Raw genomic sequence first — 18392 nt, 5'->3', positions numbered from 1 at the left:
GCCACAGAAGTGCCTCCTGCCCTGGAAGTAAACACAGCCGTTCTGGGCTGCAGGGCACCAGCACTCCCTTTGTGGCAAACCAGGTTGGTCCTTAGGATCAGATATTACCGCAGTGGCCAAGGTAGAGGAAATGGGTGTGACAAAGGTAGAGGTGATGGTTTGCATCTGATTGTTTTCTTTCAAAAAAGTTAGTGTAATGCAGAGAGAAACGTGCAGTTTATGAGAGCAAGCAAGTCAGTAATGTGCTGCTTGTGAATTTTGCAAGATCTCTCCTGAGCAATGGTTTATTTCCCACACCAAAGCTTACATTGAGCATGTGGCAGTGCAGGTATTCACTGCTCCCTGCCACAAAACTCACCTTCAGCATCTCAATAGGCCAGGTGTCAGCAGGATTAAACAAAAGAAGAAGGTTCAGTGTCACCCTAGAGGTAGTACATTCTAAAGTTACAGATGTAAACCCTTCCTTTTTAAAGGACATTTCTTTATGTGTCAAATAACCCTTACTTGCAGTGTGGTTCACAACTGAAAATCCTTGAGGGACTTGGACATGGGCCAGAGCAATTGGGAAGACAAATACTAGTGTGAGAGCAGTGTTGGAAGCAATTCTGCCATCACGACTCCCTGGAGCTTGCAAAACTCATGTAGATTTGACTTCTTCAGAGGAATTTGGTGTGATACCTTACGATTTGGCTGAGGTGGGCATTTTTCATACAAAATCAGGTAAGTTGCAGACATTGACAGCCAGTGGCATCACCCTGAACCTTACAGGGGTAAGTACCTGCTCACTTTTCCTTCTGTTCATTGCTCATGTCCATTGAGCAGCAGCTTGAGAGCCTTTGGCTTTCTCCTGGAAGCCTTTTGAGGCATAGCTAGAAGAGCTATTGCACTGTCTAGGGAAGCTGGTTGTATCTCCAGCACTTTTACTGACTGAAATGTTCTTGGGAATAACTGTGAAGCAGTGGTCTATTCTAACATTCAATGCCATCACCTTTTCCTGTGATTTATGTGAGACGGCAGAGTGAAACTGAGGTGAAACAACAGGGCACAGTGTGGGTACTGCAGAAAGGGATTTTCAGAGCGTGGCATCTGCATCAAAGTGTATCAAACCTCGGTGCATTTCATAGGGAATGCAGCTGGGCTACAGCTCTGAGTGTGCCTTCAAACTGTCCTTGCTGGGGGCTGTGCCTGGGGGAAGGTTCCGGGAATAAGGAACTGACTGCTGATCACTCTGAATGTATCCCCTGATGCCTTGCTTGGTGTTTAGTGTGCCTTGCTGTCAGGCAGTCACAAATTGTACTGCAAGGCTGAATACCTGAGGGTTTTATTTTACAACAACAACAACAAAATTATGCGAGAGAACCAATAGCCAAAATACATTTTAATTTATTAAATTAAATCCAGTCCATTTGATAAAATACAAGCTTATTATATTACCAATTTGTTTAAACCTGGGTCATTTCTTTTAAGAAATGCAGTCAAATAAGAAGATATAATAGACAATTTCCTTTTTACTTCTTTTTCCTTGCTGTTTAATAAAGTCCAGGATTGAAATGAACTTAAATTGTTTGAACAAAACTGTTAAAAACATTATAAAGACATTAAACAAGCAGATTGAATTCTTAGAAACATCTAACATGCAAAACTTCTTTCAGCACAGTTTGAATGCTTCAAAAGAATTTCCTGAAAAATGAATTTCCTGAAAAATTATTTTGGCAAGCACTGGGATTACTGCAGTTTCTCCAAGGATGAGTGTGGGATGAGCCATCCCTTGTCCCAGCCAAATGCAGCTTACTGCAGGTGCTCCCTATTCTGGTGGTTGTGTTCAGTCCCACTATGGTGAACAGGGATGGCACCATTAAATTCTCACATAATGCAGTGAGAAGATGCTGTCTGCATGTATTGCAAGTACAATTCACATGCCAACAGCTCAAAATTGTTCTTATGGGAATTATCAGTAATGCATACGTTTTAGCAGAATCCCTGAAGTTCTTTAAATTTGCCTTAGACTTCAGCTAGTAAGAAGGTTAAGAAAAAATCCTCCTGTGTAAAAGTTTTATTACAGGCGACTGTAATACATGTTTTATTACAGATGACTGAATATCTGATCACTGTTCAAGTCTGAGGATAGTTTCCCTTGTTCTGGACAACACACATGTGTTGCAAACACAAAGTAAAAGTTTTTCAATTTATTTTTCCAAAATAATTAGTAAATCCATTAAAGAAGCAGTAGACTAATTATGTTGCATAAGTTATCGAAATAGAAATTGTAAAGTCTCAATGAACAAAGGCTAAAAAAATGGTTTATTAAAACACATGTACCTCAGCAAAAGTTAAATGTGCAGCAGTCTAAAAAAATCAGCTTCAGAACAATGACACTTGAAACGGCCTATCTTAAAAATGACAGATGGCTTACATTCTACATTACATTTCTCTTTAAGAAGAATATCTAAGTAACATTCACTTGTGGTTGTTCCTAGCATTAGCATTACCAATATACAGGCGATAATTTTGGAATTTCAAGGCAATATTTTCCACCTTGCATATGCAAAGAGTTAACATTTATTAAAAGTATAAGCATATCCTCTTCATTAAAGGATCACAAATTGCTTTAGGTAAAATCCATGTACAATATTTACAGTCACCCTAACAGCTGTACAAGTTATGTAAGTATCTTAGATCCTCTGGAGAGTACTGGTGGGTGCCTGGCTGTATCCATGCACTCCTCTCCACACCAGTCTGGTGCACTGCTGTCAGGGCTGGCTCCCGGAGTTCAGTCTTGCTCCTGCATCAGCTCTCCAATTTTGGAACTATCCAGTTTCCGAGCCTTAAAGGCCCAAGACACTGCGTGTGCCAGATTTATTTTAGAGTTCAATGACACTGGCTTCCTCCAGCTTCTAAAACAACTTTGGAAGTTCAAATCAGCCCCTTTGAAGCTGTGCTTTCTGGTGATGCCATTTGAGGTCTTACTCCCAAAACCCCCCAAGAAACTCAGAAGTCAGCCAGACTACTCCCTGTCTTTCAGTGGCCTACTTAGAGGGTGTTGCTAAATAAAACTGGTTAGGGTTTTAATTATCCATCCTGCTTGCGACCGTTTTCCCTCCTACCCTGTGTATTTCTGAGTAGGGCTGTTGCCTGCAAGCCTGCCTCTGCTGCCCAAAGTCAATCTCCTAATGTGACGCCAGCTGGCATAGTAATGAACCTGCTCCTGTGAAAAACTAGGTCACTCCTTGCAGCGTGTTCTGGCAGTTCTGAACCAAGCACTTTGCAGTTTGTTGTGTTAACAGAAAGTGTGTGTGCACATCATTAATCACTGGAGCTGCTTTTGGTAACACCAGGTCTTTGATCTTAACACTCCTCATGAAAATTGCATAGTGGTACATCTTAACAGAAACTCCACGTTTAAGCTGCCTGGGTGTGAGGAGGGTCCAGGTTCACACATTGAGGATCCGTGACGGCGCCTGGAAAACGGCAGAAGGGTTGGGAGAGAACCTGGTCTTCACCTCTGGGATCTAGTGGGATGAGGAAGGGAGAAAAGCACATTAGTGTGACACAGGATACAGCTGTCGAGAGAGTTTGAGGGGCCTGGGGTGTTGTGAGGATCTATCTGCTCTCCCTATAACCATTACCCAGGTGTTAGCCTGTGGCTGGGCATCAGTGAGATTGGTCTTACTGTACAGGGTGATTCAAGGGCAGGTGTGGGGCAAACACTCTACAAGCATCACAACAAATTCACTGCCGGATGGGTGCTGGATTGAAGTGAGAGGAATTACAGTGGTGTGTGTCTGGTCCTTCAGATTTTGGAGAATGCCATCCAGGCTCCATCAAAATGTTCCACTGTAATGCTCTATGGGGCTGCAGTCCATGTCTGCTGTGAAGAGAGGTGCAGACCTGGAGGCCCCAAAGGAGACAAACTGGTTACTGGACATGCCAGGCTGTTAAACTGCAAGGACTTGGATAAGGATGTAAACTTCTCATGCCTGGAGGAAAGGCAGAGATAACAATGGTTGCTTTCTCTGATGTCTGTGTAATCAGAATGTCATGCAATATGTAGCCCCTGTAGCTGTACTGAAGCATGAAGGACACCTGGATGCTTCTGTCATCCCTAATGCTGAAAACTCAAAGGATTTTATATAGGACTGGCTGTAGATGTGCATCCAGCCCAGGACTCGGTGTGAATCTGGCCATAAAACATGAAAGGGTTGAAAGCTCTGCTGGGTATGCTGATGGCACCATCCAAGCAGAGAAAGAAGTGCAAAACTACAGGCAAATAGAGTACAGGGAAAGCTATTGATCTCTGGTTGATGTTGTTTCATTGTTCTGATTTTTCCATTCCTCTGGGGATGCATCTGACACACTAAGGAACAAGTGCGATGTCACAAACAACATATGCACAGCTCAGTGGCTGGGGAGAACCAGCAGCCTGAGTCCTACATGGAGGCTGTCAGGACACACCAGAAACCTGATTCCCACATGTCTGGCAAAGCCAGGGGCTTCAGGTAAGAGGGAAAATCCTAATGGCCAGGTGTGAACTAGGGAGAACTGACTTCTCTTTGGACTGGTGGCTTCTTGGCACCATCTTCATTCCTGACTACACCTTTGCCATGCTGTCTGTTAGAGAGACTGTGATGGTGTCCTGGGGCTCCAGGATGTGGGACCTTTGCTTGCATGGTTCAGAGAGCAGTGGCCTTGGTAGCTTGTGTTTGTGTCTAGGATTCTAGTCTTTGCTTTCCCTTCCTCAAGAACTGGCATAGGGACCTTCAGGGATTTATCCAGGACCCCCTTCTTTGCATCCTATCTGACAGAATGGAAAACACTGTATTTTGACTCCCTAGGGTCAGAATGCAAAATTAAATTAACAAGGGTCAAATACAGGGTTAAAGGGTTAAATGCAAGGTGTATCCTTACCACTGCACCTCAGTAAACAGCCCGGACTATTCAGAGCAAGGAGGAAGTTTTGGTGAGGTTTGCAAATTCTGTTTTGCCTGAGGTCACTGTCCCACTTTCAGCAGAGCTGGCTATACCCATCATGAGCCTTGTTGCAGCAGTGTGCCAGCAATCCTCTGCGGAGGAGGCACTTGACTGTCTGCTGATTAAACACTTCTTCCTTGTCTCCTCCAAGGCAAAGATTTACTTTTCACATGTGGCCCTGGAGTAGCTGCTGTTACCTCTACTGGCACAGCACACTGTGGCTGGGAATTTCAGCCCCAGCCCTAGCTCTGCATTCTGAGTCATTCAGTGCAGCCTGTGAACAATTCCTGTGGATGGCTGGGAGGCACTGTTCTCTTTGGTGGTCTAATGCAAAAAGCAGCTAAAACAGAGCCTTGTCAGTGTGCACTTCCCTTTCTTCTGGGGATGGGGAGTGTGAGGGGCCTTGTCAGGGAAAATGCTGAGCACAGTATGTTTCCTCGTGGGATTTTCAACAGCACCTGTATTTCACAACAAGAAAATTATCTTTGCTGGTATAGAGAAACTCACAGAAAAAAACCCATAGAAACTCACAGGAAAATCCCAAGTAAGTCTGAGAGCTGTGCAGCTTGTGTGTTCATCACAGCCATGTCCTCCTTGGCATTCATAGTGAGGGCAGCTTCTGCCCACACCAGCAAGGGGGAATTTTGTGCTGTCTGGGCAGGTGATGTTCCTCAGGCAGTGATCTGCAAAGATTCCCAGGCAAACACCTGTGCCCAGAGGCCAAATCTCACTCTGCAACCCTAGTGCTAGTCCCCACTGACTGCTGCAAGTCAGTGCAGGAGGTGTTAATGGCACCTTACATACAGGGAGGTGATGACACACACCTTGTACCTATGGCATCCAACTGGGAATCGTAAATCTTGAACTTCCTTCCAGTTTAAAATCTTTGTCTTTGGTTGAATTATGATCAGTTACAGTATGACATTGTCTAGCATGCCTTTCTGAAGGCAAGGAATGGCCACATTACCTAATGGGCAGTGACAAAACAGTTGTCCACGAGGATGTGGCTTTATCCTATATGCACCACAGCGATCAAATATGCAGAGTTCCTGATGTGCACTTTGGCATTATTCACATTGACTTTAGGATTTTTAAAAACTGCTAATTACCTTAAAGTCTGCCTTGTAGCTTGTCTCTTGAACAAAATGGTCTTCTGGGATAATGAAACCTTGCTTTGACTTTATAGGCTTGGATGGTTTTGCTCCAGTCCATGGGCGATACTCTTGTCTGAAATGAGATTGTCAAGACAGAAGAACTTGTAAAAGACAACATTATCACAGGGTACTTCTGCTCAGAGTGGCTGCAAAGCCAGAAGGCGAGGTGGGATGCAATCAGCTTGCAAGGCTGACCTTCTGTGATGCATACCGAGAATAAAAGAACTGAGCCTAGCAGCCTGTTTATCTCAGAAAGCCCAGACTGAAAGATGGAACAGGGCACAGACTGGGCTAACTGGATTCTCTGACTTAACTTTTTTTCCTACAAAATGTGCTCTTTCCTGGAGGTCATTGATGCTTCCCTCCTGGATAAGAAGTCAGGGTTACTTTTTGCATGCTAGCCTACAGACCACTTAGAAGGTAAAACGCTGTCTGGCACGTTGGCCACTTACATTTTAAAACACCTTGGTCTGATGTGTGGCCCTCACATATGCCAAGAGCCTGCTGATGTTCCCATACTTGGCTGTGGATCTCTCAGCAGCAGGAGTGTTTGCCAGTGTGTGCTGTGCTGCACAGCTGTGGCAGCTCAGTCTGAAATGCATCCAAAGGGAGACACCGTCGCAGCTGGCAGATGCTTACGCTGATGATTTTCCTTCAGATGGGGGAAGTGCTTTAAATCTGCATGAGGATGTCTGAGAAGGCATTGCTGCTCCAAGAATAAGTCACCCAAGGGTCATCTGAGAAACGCACAGAGACTGCACTGAGAAAGGGGCAGCACCTTTCGGGAGCACCAAAGAACAGCATTGCAGGGTCTGCTTAGTTCAGCTGCCAGCTCCCTCCTGCAGCTTTCCCTCTGCTTCTCTGCACCCCTGGTCACAAACAGGGGTGCCCTTGTGCCTCACTAGTGCCCTTGCCATCAGGACTTTCTGGATGCTGCAGTAGCAGCCAGCTGAGCTGTCTTGCTACTCAGAGGAAGACAGAAGTCTGCTCTGTTTGTGTGTGTCTGGCAATGAATTCAGGCAGCTTCTGTAGCAAAAGGAGAGGTGACTAACTGAGATGTGACAATCTTATTTTCATACCCTGGCATGGTTCAATAACTGCATTTTACTATCTCCTTATATACAGGATCAAGGGGTAAGACTGAGGCTTGTTTTAATGTGTCAAGCTTATCTTTGATCACAGCCTTTCTGAGTTTCATTTTCCCAAGCACGCTATTTGCTATATTTATAACAGCTGCAAATTCCTCTTTTAAATCTCTAACTCAAAGTGCATAAGTGTGGAGTGTTATTTTAGAATGCATAGTTTGGACTTGATCCTTTCAGTATATTATGGATAATGTCCTATGGAAGAACTTCCTGCTGTTGGAAAGCAAAGTCAGGCCACTGTCAGGGCTGTCTATGTTGCATTGCAAATCTTATTTATAATCAGTTTGTTCTTGCTGTCCTGAGCTGCCACATTCTGCCTTCTCTGCACCACACTGTTTGGGCCTGCTCAGGCAGCAGGTGAGGGCCCACGCAGCATCCCTGGTGCTGGGTGGTGGCATTCCTGCTCCCCTCCTGTAACACCTCAGGATAAGGCAGCACTTTGGAAGAAAGGTGATTTTGGCCATGCAATGTCCCAAGCAGGCAACCTTTCAGCAGGGAATCCCAGATGTGAATGAAAGCAGAGTTAAATCTGACCTCTGTCCTGCTGCACAGCCAGAGAGAGGACACGGCTATTGGCCAAAACACCAGCAAAATGGTACAAAACCATCAGTTACATCCCCACAGTTTCTAGGAACTGGAACCTGCTGCTCCACATAAAGCCCAATTTCCTCAAGAATGCTGGTGGCATTGATTCCTAACCATTCATCCTTGTGCTGACTGGTCTCCCGGCTGCAGTGGAGTGTGTCTCCAGCTTTCAATGAATGACTGTGCTGCCTGCCTGTGCAGCCAACTCTGTCTCGATGCTTTATAGCAGATCATTTGCTGATTTGGCAGGCCCCCAAGCACAGTCCTTTTGGATCACAAGACCCTCGTTTTGGCTGGAAGTCAAACCATTCTCCTCTCAGCCTGGATAGTCAAAACTATTTTGGAGGCACCTACATCCACTGAGTAAATGCTCCCCACAGAATCAGAAACATAAGGGCAGATACAGTCATGGCCCACACCACAGCAGCATTTCTGGTTTGGACCTGGGATTTTGCTCTGGGGAAGCCCAGAACTCTGAGCCAAAAGTAAAGGGCAGAGCTAAACAGAGACAACTTAGCTTGACTCCTTTTGGGAGCTGAGGTACTTAACACAAGAAAGGAATATTATAATCTTTGGTCAAGAAAGTGCAGCTAACTAAATCTGCTCTTGCTTCTAAGCTTGCAGGACACGTGTTCCCATCCCCAGCTGCATAGCCACAAGTCACAAAGAACACAAGCCCAAATATCAGTCTGGTGACTTGACTACAAATCAGTCTTGGAGTCATCAGTGGAGTCAATCTGATCAAAGCCTGGGGAAGAGGAATGACCTGTTTTTAATGTTACTTAGTTTAAGATGTCAAGTGACAAGATTAGTGACTGTCTTCCCCTTTGTACCCTGTGTAGTGTGACATCCAGCTGCTGCTGGGCATAAATATGTAAGACTGACTGTTGCTGCTGGAGATAGTGATCTTCATCCTTCCCACTGCAAGCCTCTCCTCCTCCCCTTGTGCCTAGACAGCAGCAGTTGTCAGGTTACTTTAGGACTGCAAGGACCTGCAGTGGAGGAAAAGTAGCCTCCAGGCCCAGAACTCAGAGACCAGGCTCTCTTGAGGTTCTGTTTTGTCCTCCACTCTTGCAACCTAGAGGTGAGAATTTTGATCTCCATAAATAGAAATGACCTGGTGGTACCTGAAGTACTAAACATTGGGTTTGTGAAAGAGAAAGACCTCCTGAGTAGCACACAGGTTTTAAAACAGTAGTGATCAAAAGGGAAGGGCTGGTTTTTATGTACTGATGTTTCTTTACCTCTAACTCACTCTAGGAATAATTAAGAAGCAGCTTTTTGCAAGTGGGTTGCCTCAGTTCTTTGATCATATAAATCACTGCTTTTTCAATTGTTTCTTTGCTCTTTCTCAAAATCTGTTAATAGAGCTCAAGAAAAGGCATTTCTTTCATAACATGTGGGGATGTGTCTGCAGGGGAAGGTCTGAATCAGTGCAGTGTGGAGAGGGAGGTTTGTGGCCTGCTGGGACAGTTTAACCCCTGTGGTGGTGAGAGATGGAGCAAGTGGGAGTACAAATAATGTATAGGCTAGAAACAAACAAAAACCAGCACTGGACTGGTAATTACCAGGGTGTTGTGATGAAGCCTAGCATTGATGAGAGCTGTTTCACTGAGCTGCTGTTTATGTGCCACCTCCCCGCCCTGGGTGAGCAGGACTGCCTGTACCAGGCTGTCAGACAGCTGAGACAGGGGGCCAGGCAGGAGAGTTGGCCCCACCATCATTCATCAGCATGGCCTTGCAGACTTCAGGGCATGATTTGAGAATGATGCATTTGGGATTGGTACTTCTGTTCTTTCCAACCACAGAGTCTGCTGCTGCTGCAGCTTGAGCTGCTGGATGCTGTGAGCTACACAATGACCAGCCTATGTGCTGCCTCCAGCTCTTTCCCCATTTTGTGTGCTCTACTAATGTTTTCTGCTTTGCAGAGAAAGCTGTCTGCAAAATCCTTTTTATTTCACTGACCTAGTGAAAATCTAGCCTAGAAAGCTTTTTAATTTCTCCAAGGTGGAGGGCACTTCTGTTAGGCATAGGGAGGCAGACAGTGGGAATCCCAAGAGTGCTGTTTGCAGTGCTGAGGTGCTGTTTCCATACAGATTTATCTTCAGCATTGATAGTCATGAAGCACCAATGCCAGAACAGTTGTCATTTTAGTACCTCATCTTTATGTCACAGTTTGCTTCCCATGATTAATTATCAGTGGTGGTCCTGAGCCACTGCAGAACATTTCTTATTAAAGAGCTGGAGAAAAAGGCTCATTCTGTATAGCTGACCATAACTCAGAGCTATGCTGCCTGACCTAGTCTGTGTTCATTCTTCTCCCCTCTTCCTTCTCATACCCCGCACACCAGTGACAATTAAACAGCATCATGAACATTCTTCCAAATTTCCTTTTAGAAGGAAACTTGTGTACACAGCTTGGGGTGTCTGTTATTTTCTTTTGAAAGTACAAATACTCTAGATGTCCTCTGGGGAAGTCAGACTGGTGTGGGAGAGGTTTTGGCCAAAGGTGTAGGGTGTGAAATGTCTCCCTGTTTGCAACACAGCCCTTCACAAACTACTGTCAGGGCTATTCATCTGGTCTGCCCAGGCAGAGCTGGGTGGCCAGCAGTGCTCTCCCAAGGGACAGGCTAAGTGTAGGCAAAGACCTCCACAGGTCAGGGAGGGTGCTATGATGTCTGCTGGCAAATGGAGGATTGCAGATGTTACAAGTCCTGGTCACAGTGAGAGCTCTGCATGACAAAGTCAGGAGCCCTCCTGGATAATGGAGCCATTGAACTGCTTCTCCTCTGAGCTGTGTCAGACACTGGTGGGGTGCCCTTCCAGCCCTCAGACACAGAGGCAGATTGTGCCCATCCTCCTATCCAGCTAAAGAGCCCAGCATGAGGACAGAAGCGGGGGAAAGGCTGAAGGAGGGGGGAAAACAGAGGGGTAGAGAAAAGACATAGCAAAAAGACAGACCAGCACACAGGAATTACAGAGGAGGAAAGCATAAGCCACTTAGATATTTCCTGTCTCAACTCTCACCTCCAGTAAGGTCAGGCAGTACCTGGAGCTGCCATAAGTCACAAGAAGGAAGCAACAGCAAAAGACTTGAATGAAAGTACAAGACAAAAACCCTAAGACTCAAACTGTTACCTCAGGGTGAGTTTTAGGGAGTTGCTTTGCTCACAGGCAGATGCCCAAGGAAGGAGCACTTACACTGGTGTGACAGGACAGGCAGGCGCTTCTCTTTTATCAGAACTATGTGACTGGGGGTGGGTGGGTAGGTCTGAGGGTCCTGACTTCTGCCACTCACCCATTTTTCATTATTTCACTCAAACATAAATCCAAAGGGACCTTAAGTGGAGGAAATTCCTCCTACTTTAAGGAACGTCTTTGAATCCCACATTTCAGTTCTACAGCATAGTTTGCACAACAGGCACCCTCTCTATTCCCAGCCCCACTGTGTCTCTCCTCACATACCTCTGTGATCCTCCAAGCCCTCTCTGCCCCAGCCAGGCTATGCACTGCACAGTGGCACTCTCTGGATCCATCCCAATGTCTGCACCAAGCAAGCTTACTTCTTAAACAGCATAAAAATCAGGGGCTTGAGTATTAATTTCCCCAAGCAGCGAGATACTTAAGAATGTAAAGATAACTGTAAGCCTTGATTATAAAAGATTTACTGCTATTATTAAGGATAAGCATGCCTTTAAAGATCTTGCTGGATCAAGGATGGAGCTCCTCATACACAGTACTATTAACCCTGCAGGCTCAGGTGCATACCCTGATCCCATACACCATACATTGCTGAACACAAGCTCAGGTATTTTTGCTGTTTTCTACACAGCAAAATAAGAAGATGCTTTTCAAAGTGAAGGAGTCACCACAGTTCACTTTGCTTTTCTACACAAGCACTATTTGAAGGCAGAGGAATGTTCAGGTAGCCAAGTAACGCACTATGAGTGCATCCGTAGTTATGGGGCAAAGCCTTCACTCTGTGGTATCCCACCTGGGCAGGGATGTCTGCTTCATGGTCATGGAATGGCATGTGCCGAGTATTTGTACAAGAAGGTGGGAATTCAGTTTGCTGAGTATCTTCCACTTGCTATCCCCAAAAATTATGAGCAATGGCACAACAGACACCTTTCCTCTTAATTATTCCAGCTCTTTATGAGGTTTCTTTTCATCAGAACAACATGGCTCTCTCTGGGTGAGCAGGAAACCCTCCTGATGTCAAGGTCCCAGTTTGGTGTTATTCACTGCTGTGCTTCCCAAGTGCAAACAAGTGAGGTGCTCAACTCTCACACCTGCTCAAAATACCTGTCATGGAAACGCCAACTGCAGAGACTGGGCTCTGCTCAGGGCCTGCATTGTATGCGTGTGCAGAAATTTGCAGTCATCTCCCAGCTCCCCAAGTGCCAACACAAGTAAAGAAAGATGATGTGTGGGGGGAAAAACAGGTAAAACAACTTCTTACAGCTCTGGTGCAACATTTTCACTTACACACCTGAAGGGTTTTCCAAAAGCTGGCAGGTTACTGAAGAGAAAAACTGATGTCTGTAGTGATTTATAGTGTAGCTGAGCCTTGAACAGGGTTCTCCTCCCAGCAGTACTGGCCCTTACAGAGAGGCTGTGCCTTCTAACTAGGTAAGAAGATGACATCCAGAGAAGAGCCAGGTGGGGACACCTGCTGACAGCACCAGCTTCTCTCATTCTCTGTTAAGGGAGCTAAGTAAAGCACTTCTCTATTTCTAGACTGTCTGCTAAATGCAATCAAGACCTAGTACTACAATTAATTGTGTGCAAAGCCAAAAGTACACAGCACCTGCAATTTACTGCTGAAGGGAGAAGTCACTTCTGTGATGCCAAAGGACAAACCCTTGGGAAGGTGCAGAGAGGCCACTCAGCACTTTCTTCTGCCTCCTCCAGCATCAGTAAGGTGTAATCTACTGCAACCCTCTGCAGCAGTCCCCGGGATCTTTTCACAGTTGGAGCACATCCCATTTTAGGCTTTCAAGTGCAGCTTGTATTGATTTGCCTTAACCTGTGTGCCTGAGCTCCCACAATGCAGCCCCATTGGGTTTGACTTAATTTAGACCCTGCAAAAATCCAGCCAAAATTCAGGGACTGGAGGGAGAGAGAAGCTGCCCAAAGATCTAGGGACACAGAGCTATAGGGCAGGGATGTCGTAAGGCAGTTTGTAGGGCAGGCAGTTGTGCTGTCCTTCCACCTTTTATTCAGTTATTATTTCAAAATACAAAAAATCAGCTACTACCTGAATATTGGACAAATGTTTGCAGACTGCAGTGCTGCCTCTGGAAGATAAGGTAAGAGGAGAGGAGTGAACTGTAGTGGTTTTCATGGAAATGTCCTTGTGGGTTGTGAGTGCTCAGCTTACCAAAGGTGGGTGTGCTGTGATGAGCCCTTCCCTGCTTCCCTTCCTGACTTCCTCAGGAGTACAGGTTTGCTCCAATACCCCCTCCACCTTCATCTTTACTCTGGCCATAGACAGATTCCTCCAGTCTCAATAACTGATCTCAGGGGTTTATTTTGTTCTGGGAAATGCCAGGTCATGCTGACCAGCTTCACTATGTACAGACAGATTTGGGTGCAGCTGTGTTTCCTTCTGAGCTTAGCAGAATGCAGAATGAAGTCTCACAGAAGCATTGCACTGATACACAAAAGCACATCAAATGGTGCTGAATGTTACAGGGGACTCAACACTACACTTGGGTGCTTCACAGAAACAAACACAATAGGCTGCCAGTCAAAATTCCTGAATTAAAAAAACCCAAAGTACAAAACCTAAAGAAATCCCAACACCTTACAGGGTGAAGCAAGAAAGCCACTATTGCTATAAAAAGCATGGAGTGGACCAGGTATCAATGCCAACTCTTCTGCATTGTCTTGTTGAAGACAGACTTGATTTGTCTTTCACACTAAGCAAGCCCAGGCAGCTGCTGAGACCTGGCACAGTCACAAAGTACAGGTGGAGGCTACTGACCAGCAGTGCCCCCACTGCAGGAGCCAATCCTCCAGGAAGAGTCTCACAGTGCATGCCTGACCCAGCTGTGCACAGAACCTGCTGAAGCACCTGGAGCACAAAGGACTCAAGTGACCCATTTCTTGGGAGAGTGGACACAGCTCCCCATGCAGACAAGCCAGTCCTCAGGGCTGCCCCACCTCCTCACTGGGCTGACACTCCTGTAAGCAGAAAAGAAAGAGGGAATCTCCCTAATGTTCTCCCTAGCAAGGCAGTGAGACTGTCTTACAAAAAACATGTGTTCTCATACCTTTGCTTCTCTCTGCCATCTGCTGCAGTGGTCCCTGCCTGCATGTCTCTGAAGGACATTCTCCCTTTTTCCAACTGCCCCAAAGACATCATGGGGTTCACCAACCTCCTCCTCAGGACACAATGGCCTTAGTAAGAAAAACCCCCTTGCTCTGCCTCTACCACAGGTGATCTGCCTTCCCTGCTACCCTTGCACTTCTGGGGGAGTAGAGTCTACAAGAAGACTTGAAGGTCCCTGTTGCCAGAGCACAGTGGGGCTGTGCATGACCAAGGGACAATTTAATAAACAAGGAGGGTGTTTATGGACTTTGATACAGAGGAAGATGAAGAATATCAATCCTTAATGGTGTTGGTCAGCTACTACCTGAATATTGGGCAAATGTTTGCAGACTGCAGTGCTGCCTCTGGAAAATAAGGTAAGAGGAGAGGAGTGAACTGTAGTGGTTTTCATGGAAATGTCCTTGTGGGTTGTGAGTGCTCAATTTATCAAAGGTGGGTGTGCTGTGATCAGCCCTTCCCTGCTTCAGACTGCAGGAGTGCCATCACTGAAGCTACCAAATACACAGTACCCCAAGCACAACTAATGAATGAAACTCTGCCAAGTACATGCTCAGTCTTAAAAAAAAAAAAAACAACAACTAAATGAAAATATATTCTTGGAGCCTGTGAAGCTATTGTGAACTTTTCTCCTGCTGCTTGTTGTGAAACCTGCATGCTCAGTGGTGCAGTGACTTAAATGTGATGTTGTACCAGGTGACAATCTAAAGAACTATGGGAATTGCTGGAATAAGGCAAAAGTGGTTGGACTTACATAGCTCTGTCTGCATCAGTTGTTTACTGTGCCTTCAGGAAGCTTAAAGGTTTTATATGGGAGCTTTCTTCTGGTATGGCTGCCCTGGCTTGTGCCTCCATCCTTGCCACTAACTGCTCCTGTGAGTTGTTACTCAACTACCTTGAAGACTTACTTTTTGTAAAAAAATTTGTTTTGGTTTGCATGTTGGTATGTTGCCCCAACCTGTACTTTGTCCTGTGATCTGTGAACTTCTTGTTCTTTGATGACAGCAGTTCAGAGCCTTGTGTAAGAACAGACAAGTCAGAGGGAAGGAAGGTGAGAGAAGTGACTCTGAGCACTTGACCAGCGACAGGAAAGCTGTGGCTCCAATGCAGGCTGTGCATTCCCCTCAAGTCAGGCTGAAAAAGGCAGGGGAGGCTTCAACAACGAGGTGGAGATGGATGTGTTTCTGAAAGATGAATCTTGCTAGTCTTCTTCTACACAGGTTTCTCTGAAGTAATTCCCTGCTGGTTTGAAATTTAAAATGCTTTACCTCAAAACCAATAATTACTCTGTGATTGTCCTGTGAGATGTGGCAAAGGAGAAAACAGCACATAAATTCAAGCACTGCAGTTATCCCTTCAGAGTCTGCATGTTAACTGCACATAGCTGCCTGTGCAGGAGGAGTGGGATAAGCAATGCTGCTGTGCAGGCTGGTAATCCTCCCTGAGGCACCCAGTTTGTCTTAAAAGCACTGTGATAAATAATCTAATGAATTGTAGTGATGAAGAGAAATTTCTCCTAGGTAGATAATAATATGCAATAAGTGCCTAAATACTTGTGAATCAGTTAGAATAAAAATAATTACTCTATTAGTATACCTCATAGGCATATTAAAACCTGCCAAACATCATTACAAGGGAGCATGTGGTAACAACATGAAACTGATACAATATTCAACAGCAGCACTGTAGGAGCTGAAATCCCTCTCCTTCCATGGAGGATGTCAATAAGAACAGAAGTTGGGTTTAGGTGCATTCCACCTGACTGCTTGTTCCCAAAAATAAGCATTTGTAATCTTTCATAGTGTTTAGAGGGAAAGGAAGACATCAATAAGATAAATCACTTAATTTTTAAAGGCTCTGAGACAACTGGTTTATGACATTTTTTTCCATTGCCTATTAGATGACATGGGGGCTATATCCTGCAAAATGCCTTCTTGTCTGACTAATCTTTTAAGGCTGTAATTTGGCTCGCCTTGAATGTCGCATTCCAGGAGTTTTAAAGGGAAAACGATGATGGAACTAAGGGATGCGGCTCTTGGGCACGGACGGGACTCGGGTAGCTCTGGCTGTCGGAGGCGCCGAGTCTCCCGACAGCGGGTGGGTAAAGCGCTGCTGCGCCAGGGATGGCATCATGGATCCCACTCCGGCTTGCTCTCTCCTCTCCCTGAGCGCGGGGCGGGCAGCGGCGCGCACTGAGGCCGGCTCCGCTGCCCCGGCACGCACAGGGGCCGCCGGGGCCAGGCACCCGCCCGGGGCATAAGAGACGCTTTTAAGGATTGCATTTCTAAAAGCAAAGGCGGCTTCGGCGAGAGGCTAAACCCGCCGGCGAGCCGGCAGCCCCCGTACCCCTCCCCTCGGTGGCGGCTCCCCCGCGCCGCGGCCGCCCGCCGGCATCCCCGCCCCGCGCTGCGGAGGAGCGTCCCCCGCCCGCGGCACGAGCAACCCCGGCTCGGGGCGGAGCGGGCGACTGGCCGGGCCCGGTTACCTGTAGGAGGTGGTGTGGCCGCCGTCCACCTGCGAGCGCGGCCGGAGCTGCTCGGGGCCGTCGACCGCGGATCTCCCGCCGCCGCCGGGCAGGGCGCAGGCGGCGCGTCCCGGGGCGGGCTGGGGGGCGGCCCCGTCCCTCCCGCCGCCGCCGCCGCCGCTACTGGCGCTGACCCAGGGGAAGTCGTCCCTCCTCGGGAGGGGCCACGCTCTGAAGTCCCGCTGGTACTGGGTCTCCGCTGCGAAGGGCTCTTCGGCGGCGGCCGCCCGGCTCTTCCTGCGGCCGCTCGGCTTCCCGGCGGCGGGGTCCCGAGGGCGGCGCACCGGGGCGGGCGGACGAGCGCTGCCCCGCGGAGGGGGCCCGCCGCGCTGGGGCGGCCCGTCCTCCTGCTCCTCGATGTCCGAGTAGTTGTGGATGGTGAGCGGTACAGAGAGGTCGGACTTGTCCAGCTGGCTCCAGAAGCGGGCCAAGCAGCACACCCGGCTGATGCAGGGCCAGGCCATGGCCGCGGCCGCAGCCCCCGCCTCGCCCGCAGCGGCGCCCGCGGCTCCGGCGCCCGCAGCCGGCCGCGCTCCCGGCTTCAGCCCTCATCGGCGGCAGCCCCTCCTCCCGCCGCCCCCTTCCCCGGTAACGACACCCCCTCGCCGGGATTACGGCCCGCACACGTGACCCGGCTGCCGGCGGGAGCCCCGTGCAGCTGCGGGGGCTGGCGGCTGTGCAGAGCGTGGGGAGCGCGGCCGGGACCGGACCTCGCCGGGCTGCGTCCCCCGTCGGCCTCCCGGTGGGGGGACTGGCTCTGCCCGTGTTTCTTTGGGTCCCGGTATCTGTCGGTGCTTTAGGAGCCGCTCTGTGCCCGGGAGAGCCGTAGCGCGTCCAGTGACGGCACCGGCCAGGCGAGGAACGCTGCTCCGCGCTAGCTGGGTGGTACTGCTCAATTGTACCTTCGAGGCAGCCGTAAACATTTATGATTAGAGAAAGCGTTTGTATGCAAAATCTGGCGCTTATAAAATAAGTCATGTCGGTGAGAAACAGCATCATTGCGATGTTGGTTTCCAAGAGCGTCGTACAAATCCTCACCTCTCATAATCCCCCCTCCATTTACATTGTGTTTAACCAATTCACTTTTAAAATACTAACTATTGACCAAAATCCAAGCATCTGTTATATATCTCAATATAGGACCAACATCCTTTACTGTTTGCTGGAGACTACAAATTACAGCTTTCCATTTGCACATACAGGTTTCAAAACCAAAAACCCTGGCACAAACCATTGAAACTGACAGAATTACATTAGGAATAAAGTCAGGCTTTTGAAATTGGACATTTTATGGCCGGTAGCCACTTATTACATAATGCTCCTCCACAATTCCCCATTCAGTATGTTATTACCAAAAGCTGAATCTCCCAAAGGGTCACCAAACTGTGAAATGCAATGCTGTAAAAGTGAAGAATGCAGATAAACTGATATGCCACCTATTGGAAAATCTATTAAAAGGCTAACAGGACAGGCATTTCATTTCAGAATATAATAATCCAATTACAGGTGGTTATCTGATAAGCAAGGGGTAATAGCTTTACATTGAAAGAGGGCAGGTTTAGATTAAATAAACTTTTCCTAATGAAGGTGGTGAGGAACAGATTGCCCAGAGAAGCTGTGGATTCTCCATCCCTGGAAATGTCTAAGGCCAGGTTGGATGGGCTTAGAGCAACCTGGGATTG

The 18392-nt window shown here is 47.3% G+C and overlaps 1 protein-coding gene across 1 annotated transcript; it reads right to left on the bottom strand.

The window, feature by feature from the left end:
* Positions 1-1346: 1346 nt before the first annotated feature.
* Positions 1347-17208, bottom strand: MAP6D1 (MAP6 domain containing 1). Its single transcript, XM_059854958.1, has 3 exons — positions 16672-17208; positions 6078-6195; positions 1347-3509 (listed from the first exon to the last, which is right to left on the bottom strand). The coding sequence occupies exons 1-3, from the start codon at positions 17172-17174 to the stop codon at positions 3432-3434; spliced, it is 699 nt and encodes a 232-aa protein (XP_059710941.1). The 5' UTR covers positions 17175-17208; the 3' UTR covers positions 1347-3431.
* Positions 17209-18392: the final 1184 nt, after the last annotated feature.

Source organism: Haemorhous mexicanus, chromosome 10 (genome assembly GCF_027477595.1).
Source record: "Haemorhous mexicanus isolate bHaeMex1 chromosome 10, bHaeMex1.pri, whole genome shotgun sequence".
In the NCBI taxonomy this organism is placed as follows: Eukaryota; Metazoa; Chordata; class Aves; order Passeriformes; family Fringillidae; genus Haemorhous; species Haemorhous mexicanus.
Note: the sequence above shows the minus strand (reverse complement) of the source record. Positions and strands in the feature narration are given on the sequence as shown.

Excerpts from the sequence above, each read along its gene's own strand:
- MAP6D1 (XM_059854958.1), bottom strand. The coding sequence starts at position 17,174 with ATGGCCTGGCCCTGCATCAGCCGGGTGTGCTGCTTGGCCCGCTTCTGG. Across the intron at positions 6,196-16,671 it reads GGCCACACCACCTCCTACAG|ACAAGAGTATCGCCCATGGA; the intron begins GTAACCGGGCCC and ends ATCTCATTTCAG. Across the intron at positions 3,510-6,077 it reads GCTACAAGGCAGACTTTAAG|ATCCCAGAGGTGAAGACCAG; the intron begins GTAATTAGCAGT and ends TCATCCCACTAG.